The sequence below is a fragment of the Xenopus laevis genome, chromosome 8L (genome assembly GCF_017654675.1).
Source record: "Xenopus laevis strain J_2021 chromosome 8L, Xenopus_laevis_v10.1, whole genome shotgun sequence".
Lineage (NCBI taxonomy): Eukaryota > Metazoa > Chordata > Amphibia > Anura > Pipidae > Xenopus > Xenopus laevis.
The window spans coordinates 132,428,751-132,438,089 of record NC_054385.1 but is presented as its reverse complement, the minus strand read 5'-3'; the positions used below and the strand labels follow the sequence as shown (position 1 = coordinate 132,438,089).

General features: G+C 44.7%; 1 protein-coding gene across 1 annotated transcript in view; it reads left to right on the top strand.

Moving 5' to 3' along the window:
- The first annotated feature begins 4,993 nt into the window (after positions 1-4,993).
- kcnn3.L (potassium calcium-activated channel subfamily N member 3 L homeolog) overlaps positions 4,994-9,339 on the top strand; it is a 61,174-nt gene continuing 56,828 nt past the window's right edge. Inside the window, exon 1 of the mRNA XM_018231699.2 lies at positions 4,994-6,635. Coding sequence (XP_018087188.1) covers positions 5,889-6,635 — 747 coding nt within the window. The 5' untranslated portion in view covers positions 4,994-5,888. The remainder of the gene's footprint in view (positions 6,636-9,339) is intronic.

Sequence of the window (9,339 nt, the reverse complement as noted above, 5' to 3'; positions counted from 1 at the left end):
GTGCCGCTGCCCTGCTGTTCCACATCATTAATAAAGATTCACATGTAATCAGCTTATACAGTTGGGCACTTGGGGGGGGGGAGAGAGAGAATAACTTTGCTACCTGAAAGGGTTAACAACCCACCCATCCGATCCAATCACACTTTGACCTTTAGCCAGCAGACCTTTCTATGGAGGCTTAAAATAGACTGAAAGCTCTTGGGACCAGAGCTTTTCACCCACAACCCCCTGCATTTCTGTAATGTTTCCTGAGCAGAGAAGGAGCGACTCTCTGTGCAAGAAGCAGAGACACAGGGATTCCGGATGCTGATGGATCTGTTGTCGGGGGAGCCGACGCGCGGTGTAATTAACTGAAATAATAAACTTCATATTGTCTGCGCCTCTCGCTCTTATATATTGTAGCATCTCACACGCAGCGACATATTCATAGCAAATATACATTATTTATAGATTTATAGCAACTCGCTCGCCTCCATTTATTCTCCCTCAGACAGTACAGATTATTGGCTTCCCTCTCTCTGGATTTGTGTCTATACAACAGCCTCAGCTGCCATGTTTTGTCACTTAAAGGGTTTGGTCACCTTTAAATTAACTGTTAAGGTGGCCATACACGGGCGGATAAAAGCTGCAGACAGACCAAGTCGGCAGCTTATTGGCCCGTGTATGGGGCCCCCCCGACGGGCTTCCCCGATCGAGATCTGGCTGAAAGTCGAGCAGATGTCGATCGGACAGGACTAAAAATCCTGTCGGATCGGATCCCGTCAGATCGGCCGTTACCCATCGTTAGGATCTGATCGTTGGGCCCTAGGGCCCAAGATCGGATCAGCCTGATATTGCCCAACTCAAGGTGGGCATGTCGGAGAGAGATCTGCTCGTTTGGCGATCTCTCCGTGTATGGGGGGCTTTAGTATGGTGTAGAGAGGGCTATTCCGAGACAAATTGCAATTGGACTTCATTGTCTCTGAGTTGTTTCGCTTTTTATTCAGCAGCTCTCTAGTTTGCAATTTAGAATATCGGGTTGCTAGGGTCCAAATGACCCTAGCAACCATGCATTGATTTAGATAAGACTGGAATATGAATAGGAGAGGCCTGAATAGAAAGGTGAGGAATAAAAAGTAACAATAACAATACATTTGTAGCCTTACAGAGCATTTGTTTTTTAAATGGGGTCAGTGACCCCCATTTGGAAGCTGGAAAGAGTCAGAAGAAGAAGGCAAATAATTAAAAACTATAAAAAAGAAAAAATTAAGTCCAATTGAAAAGTTGCTTATAATCATTCTATAACATACTAAAAGTTAATTCAAAGGTGAACCACCCCTTTAAGGGCAAGTGAACCCTCCCCAGTCACTTTCCCCCCTTTTGGCATCAGTGCACTTGGGTCAGGGTCTCCCATAATACTAATATAGTGTAAGCTTTTTGGGGCAGGGCCTCCCATAATACATATAGAGTGTAATTGTCTTGGGACAGGGCCTCCCATAATACCACTAAAGTGTAAGCTCATTAGTGCAGGGTCTCCCATTATACCACTAATGTGTAAGCTCCTTAAGACAGGGTCTACTATTATACCACTAGAGTGTAAGCTTCTTGGAACAGTGCCTCCCATAATGCCAATAGAGTATAAGCTTATTGGGGCAGGGCCTCCCATAATACCACTAGAGTGTAAGCTCCTTGGGACAGGGTCTCCCATTATAACACTAGAGTGCAAGCTCCTTGATAAAGGGTCTCCCATTAAACCACTAGAGTGTAAGCTCCTTGAGACAGTGTCTCCCATTACACCACTAGAGTGTAAGCTCCTTGAGACATGATATCCCTTTATACCAGTAGAGTGTAAGCTCCTTGGCACAGGGTCTCCCATTATACCACTAGAGTGTAAGCTCCTTGAGACAGGGTCTCCCATTAAACTACTAGAGTGTAAGCTCCTTGGTGCAGGGCCTCTCACTGTTCAGACCCAATCTTACGAGACCCCCTTGACACTAATGCTCATTAACCGATTGCTCTTGTGATACATGGAATAGCCACAGATACAGCTGGACTACAAAGTTGCTTAAAGGGATACTGTCATGGGGAAACATGTTGCATCAGTTAATAGTGCTGCTCCAGCAGAATTCTGCACTGAAATCCATTTCTCAAAAGAGCAAACAGATTTTTTTATATTCAGTTTTAAAATCTGACATGGCGCTAGATATATTGTCAGTTTTCTAGCTGCCCCAGTCATGTGACTTGTGCTCTAATAAACTTCAGTCACTCTTTACTGCTGTACTGCAAGTTGGAGTGATATCACCCCTCATCCCCCCCCCAGCAGCCAAACAACAGAACAATGGGAAGGTAACCAGATAGCAGCTCCCTTACACAAGATAACAGCTGCCTGGTAGATAAGAACAGCAGTCAATAGTAAAATCCAGGTCCCACTGAGACACATTCAGTTACATTAAGTAGGAGAAATAACAGCCTGCCAGAAAGTAGTTCCATCCTAAAGCGCAGGCACAAGTCACATGACTGGGGGCAGCTGGGAAAGTGACAATATGTCTAGCCCCATGTCAGATTTCAAAATTGAATATAAAAAAATGTATTTGCTCTTTTGAGAATTGGATTTCAGTGCAGAATTCTGCTGGAGCAGCACTATTAACTGATGTGTTTTGGAAAAAACATGTTTTCTGATGACAGTATCCCTTTAAGTAAGACATGCATCTTGCTTTATGTCCGAAACCTCTGCTGAGAAGTAGTGGCCTGTATACACTACCTTTAAAACCTTTCTGTTGACTCTGATTAGATTTCAAGCTCCGATCTCCACAAAAAGCTCTCTTACTCTGTATAAAACGTATTTAATAGTAAGAAGAAATAACAATATCCACAGAAAGAACTGAGAGCAGAATGTCTGTACAGTTACGTCTTTGCTCTCAGTAAACGGCACAGCAAAATTGCTTTTATATTTAGCATAAAACAGCCTTTGGGGAACTGGGTGTGGATGGAGGGTGCGAATATAAAAGAACGGGGGCTACACAATGAGAGGTGACACTTTTTCTCTGCCCTGATGAGACACCTATGAGTTTCCTTTTCGCACCTTACCCTGCGTGTGTGTATGTAGAACCTATAGAATTACTGCTGAGGGAGACTAGGGAAGCATGGGAGTGTGAAGATAGAGCTGGCATTGCACCTTATGGGGAATCCCTTGTCAACAGGGTGATCCTACCAGCAGACTTAAGTGATAGAGGAGTAGAGAAGATAAGTGGAATTAAAGTGAGTGCTTGTCAGGCACAGATCTGGGGCTCACTTATAAATGGAGTCACCCACAAAATCTGGGCACAGGGCCCACTATCCATTCTCCTCTTCCTTCTATTCCTTTTATCTCTCCGTAACCCCCTTTCCCTTCTCTCCTTCTGTCTCTCATCCCCTCTCCTTTCCTTTTCTCCCCCAACTGTTTGGCCTTACTCTCCCCCATCCTCCCTCTTCTCTCCCCTTCTATATTTCTCCTCTCCCCCATTTGTCTCTCTACTCCCTAACCCCCTTTCCCTTCTCCTCTCTCCCTCTGTCTCTCATCCCCTCTCTCATTGTGTTGGAAGAAGGAGTCATTACTTGAGTGTGTATCAAAGTTGCCTTCTCTGTTACATACCAGCAAGAATCAGAGGCCGGTCAACATTGAAAACTACAACTCCCAGAATTCCCCAACATCTGCCAGCTGGCTGATAACACTGGGAATTGGATGTAGCACAGATGTGATAATGTGACAGTTGTTGGGAGGTCAAACAGCTGCCTTCTCCAGTCTGTTGATGCAGGGGCCCCTCAGTGTAGTCTCTGCTGCCCCCTAAGGATCATGGGTACTGAGTATTCTCCAGAAGCGACTGGGCCCATGGCATTGGGACCACCTTTTGCAGCAGAACAGCTGACGGATATAAACGTGCGAGCCCCCTCCCCTTCTAATAATATTTCAGCAAAAGCAAAGAAAGAAAATTTAGAAAGAGCAGAGAGAAAAAAGCTGTGTCCATGGCAACCCCTTCTTACTGTAGCTACAGAGGACCATCCGTGTAAACTTTCTATTCCCGTCTATGGGAATTTGGGGAGGGGGGGTTCTGTAAACAGAAAGGACACCCTAATGGCACCTTCAGGGAATGCTCCTTTGCAGGGTCTCAAGGGTCTCCATAGCCTCCAAGCACAGCCAGAGGGGGTTAAATAGTGTGTTTTTCATTTAATGCTACATGAAGGAATTCAAACAGCTGTCTTTTCTGTGTGTGACAAAGTAAATATGGCAGGTCATTGAGCAGAAATGAAAAATGAAGCCCCCCTTTTGCATGGGGGGTGGGGGTCGGTGTAGCCTGCGGCATTAATAAAGCCCATTAGAAATGTCAGACTGCAAGTGATCAGTGTCAGTAAGTTTTGTCAATGGAGGGGTGGGGTAACCAGCTAATTGCCCCCTCTATCTACCACTTTATATAATATTCATTAAAATCCCTCCCATCATCATTTTTCTTTCTGATCAATACCCCCCCCATATTCCCCAGGGGACACAGTATAAGTGTCAGTTCAGTTTAAACAACATTTACTTTAATATTAGATTCTACTCATTTGTGCAGGAAATAATTAAGCTCCCTCATTAAGCCCAGAGCCAATACATTGGTTATTGATAACAACAGCCATGCAACTTGCCGCATTTTACTTCCTATCTGAAACGTACAATTCCCCGCGTCTAGTATTAGTAATTCTAAATCAACTGGACTTGCTGAGTAGAATTAATCTCTTGTAATCTCCAAATAATCCAAATTTTTAAAAATGATTTCCTTTTTCTGTGTAATAATAAAACTTGAGCTTGTACTTGATCCCAACTAAGATATAATTAATCCTTATTGGAAGCAAAACCAGCCTATTTAGGTTTATTTAATACTTACATGATTTTCTAGTAGACTTAAGGTATGAAGATCTAAATTACAGAAAGATCCGTTATCTGGAAAACCCCAGGTCCCAAGCATTTTGGATAACAGGTCCTATATCTGTACTAGATATACCATGACCGGGATGAATGAAAATCTTCATAGTCAGAATTCTCAGTGGTTCTCAGATCTAAACAAGATTATTTATGAGGCTACGTGTAATTATAATATTAATGGTTCTAATCAGTCTAACTACTTGCCTGGTTGTCAGGGTCACTGAGCTTAGCAACCCTATAAACAGCTGCCTTTGGATCAGGGTGCTGTGTGCTTGTATGTTCTCCCTGCGTGGGTTCCCTTCCTGGCTCCAAATACATACAGGCAGGGTTCATGGTTTCGTATGAAGGCTCCCCTTGTGCCTATGAGAATTAGGAAAGTGTGAGAGTCAGTGGGAGAGGAAGGGAAGAATGAAACAATCACTGTAGGGCGCTGCTGCTTTAGAAATAAAGGAGAATAAACCACAAAGGTTCCTGCGTGTGCAACAAATGAGTCAGTTCAGTTACAATGTATCACAAGCTCATTCATGCACAAAGGAAGCCCCGTCCAATTGGAATTGGTGCTGAATGGGTACCAAGCAGGTTACCTGTGTGCCGGCAACATGCAGTACTTACCTCTGTAGCTCCGGAGAGGTTAACGTGACAGTTGCAGGGAAGGGCTGTTGCATGTGACAGTTAACAGGCAAACCAATGAGAGGTAGCAGCCAACTGGTGGGCTTGGCTAGGGAACGGGAGAGAAGGAACAAGAGACAGAGAGAGAGAGAGAGGCGAGTGCAGCTCCTAGCCCCTGGCACAATGATCCTGAGGAGCTCAATGTGGAGGAACTGAAGGATCACTTACCACCGAGGGATCCATTCGGCTCATCCTGGGGGGAGGGAGGAGACAACCCCGCAGCTCGTTTTTACCCCATAGGAAGCTATCCATTCCAGGAGGCAGAATTGGGGGGCTGAAGGTTGCCCACCAAAGCCAAAGGATGGACACATCCGGTCACTTCCATGATTCTGGGGTTGGGGACATGGAAGAGGACCCCAGGTGCCATTGCCCACTTACTGGGGAGGACCACCAGCAGCATCCGCTGAGCCAGCTGCAGAGTCAGACTTACCAGCCCAGCCTGTTGCACTGCTCTCCAGCTGCTTGCAGGGCACCTCCTTCCAACAACTCCAGCGCTCTCCACCCTTCCTCCAGGCAGGGCAGTCAGCTCAATTTAAATGACCACTTGGTTGGACACTCTCCAAGTTCGGCGTCTACAAGTGGGGCAGGATGCAAGCACAGACAAGCCAGTCCTCTGGTCCACAGGAGAGACAGCAACCCCTTCACCGAAATAGCCATGAGCTCTTGTAAATACACCGGCGGGGTCATGAAACCCCTCAGCCGACTAAGTGCCTCCAGAAGGAACCTGATCGAGTCCGAGCCCGAAAGCCAACCTCTTCAGCTCTTCAACTCCACCAACCCCCCGGAGATAGTGATCTCTTCCAAGGATGAGCACCTCTCCAACCAGACCTTGCACCACCCCAATCACCAACACTCAGGCAGCAACAGCACCAATAACCACCCCAAAGCCAACAAGAGGAAAAACCAGAACATCGGATACAAGTTGGGACACCGGCGGGCGCTTTTCGAGAAGAGGAAACGGCTCAGTGACTACGCTCTCATTTTTGGGATGTTTGGAATTGTGGTTATGGTTATTGAGACAGAACTCTCATGGGGGTTATACGAAAAGGTAGGGTACGGCGTATGTTACTTTGGGGGTATCTTGGGTGGGGGAAATGGCTCCTTAGCAAATCGTATTCCCTTCTTAGAGGAAAATGTATACAGCAGCTTTGTCTCTAAGAGGGTGCTGGGAATTGTAGTTTAACAGCAATATATATATATATGGAAAGAAAAGCTCAGAATTACAGAAAGGCTGCCTCCCGCAGACTCCATTTTATCCAAATAATCCAAATTTTTAAAAATGATTTCCTATTTCTCAGTAATAGTAGCTTGTACTTGATCCCAACTAAGATATAATTAATTCTTATTGGAGGCAAAACCAGCCTATTGGGTTTATTTCATGTTTATATGATTTCCTAGTAGACAAGGTATGAAGATCCAAATTATGGAAAGATCCGTTATCCGGAAACCCGTTATCCAGAAAGCTTTGAATTACAGAAAGGCCATCTCCCATAGACTCCATTTTATCCAAATAATCCAAATTTTAAAAAATGATTTCCTTTTTCTGTGTAATAATAAAACAGTAGCTTGTACTTGATCCCAACTAAGATATAATTAATCCTTATTGGAAGCAAAACCAGCCTATTGGGTTTATTGAATGTTTGGATGATTTATACTTACAATATAAAGGTCCAAATTACAGAAAGATCTGTTATCTGGAAACCCGTTATCCAGAAAGCTCTGAATAATGGAAAGGCCATCTCCCATAGACTCAATTTTATCCAAATTTTTAAAAATGGTTTCCTATTTCTGTGTAATAATAAAACAGCATCTTGTACTTGATCCCAACTAAGATATAATTAATCCTTATTGGAAGCAAATGTTTGGATGATTTTATAGTAGACTTAAGGTATGAAGGTCCAAATTAACGAAAGATCTGTTATCCGTAGGGTTGCCACTGGCCTGGCCGGTAAAAATGATGCTTGTTCCCAATGTTATTAACAGGGAAAAAAGATACATTTAAAGGAAGGCCGGTATTTTTTTCCAGAAAAGGTGGCAACCTTAGTTATCCGGAAAACCCCAAGTCCCTAGCATTCTGGATAATAGGTCCCATACCTGTATATATATATTTCTTCTTGTGCTGCCTTCTAATTCCATCTCTCACCGGCAGAGTTAAATTCCAAAACACACACGTTTCACGGAGCTTCCAAAATTGGGGAGTTGGTATGTGTCTGCCTCTAGTCTCTGTCACAGATTGCATGCAATCAGATCACTGTGTGTATGGGGATTATATGTATAGGAAGAAGGAGGCTTTCTGTCTTGTGAATTGTGGGAGAAAAATGGCTACAGGTGTGAGGGAGGCAGGGAATGTGGGAAGTGGGTGTAGGAAGTGCTTGTTGCAGGAGAGCAGAGACATAGCAGCACTTACAGGCATTCAGCTTTGAAGCATCAATATAATGCTGAGTAGTGCAGGCAATGCCTTGGGATCAGGGGCTTACAATCTACCCCCCCCCCATCTTATTCTAATACATTGGAGAGAAGCCCCCGTTTTCCATCTCTGAGCTTCCCCAACTGCCGATTCCTGTGCTGCATGGCAGTTTGAATGAACGATTAGCTCATTCTCATTCAGCTTTGGCAGCACAAAATCCAATGCACATATTTTGGGTTTATCGAATGCAGGTTTCGCTGTGGGTTTCAGCAGACAGACTCCTTGTGCCGCGGGCTCATGCCCCCCAATGGGTTTCGCCTGCCAGTCAGAGTGCTGGCCTAGCAATGGGGGCTGATTAGCCATTCACTGTTATGGCTGGGGAGGGGGCAGAATCCTTAAAGTGATATAACGTACAGCTCATTCAGGTGGCAGAACTATAACCTTAAGCCACTTACTGTATATTCATAGGACTGTGAGCCCCTGCCAGTGACTAGGCCTACAGACACCAGCTGTGATACACCCCTATTCACCCACCATTACTTCCCATACAGATATAAGGGGAATGAGGACTTATAGCAACAGGTGGGCCTCAGCTATAGGCCTTACTCTAGTAGTAAGCAGGTAGTTGTAGGTACTACACATGAATCATACTAAACCATAGCAGCAGGGATGTAAGTTGGGGGTACAATAGTTGGGGGGCAATGCCAATGGGCTGGAGAAGGGGCACCAATATTCCTTAGCCTGGCACTGCATCGTGGGGTGTTCCCTTCAGCAAGAATGAAAAGGGTAATAGATACATGGAATGGAAGCCCTGAGAATATTTAGTCATTACCTTCCCTGGCTACAATCTTTATGGGTTATATATGATAGATATAGTCTCCCCTCCTATTCCTTTACTGTATAAGTTCCACCACCCCTGCTGGGAGTCTGTTCCCTGTATCTATCCCCCTTTCTGTAAAGTATCACTTCCTTATGTTCCCTTTCACTCTCCCTCCTATTCCTTTACTGTATTAGTCCTACCACCCCTGCTGGGAGTCTGTTCCCTGTATCTATCCCCCTTTCTGTAAAGTATCACTTCCTTATGTTCCCTTTCACTCTCCCTCCTATTCCTTTACTGTATTAGTCCTACCACCCCTGCTGGGAGTCTGTTCCCTGTATCTATCCCCCTTTCTGTAAAGTATCACTTCCTTATGTTCCCTTTCACTCTCCCTCCTTTTCCTTTACTGTATTAGTCCTACCACCCCTGCTGGGAGTCTGTTCCCTGTAACTATACCCCTTTCTGTAAAGTATCACTTCCTTATGTTCCCTTTCACTCTCCCTCCTATTCCTTTACTGTATTAGTCCT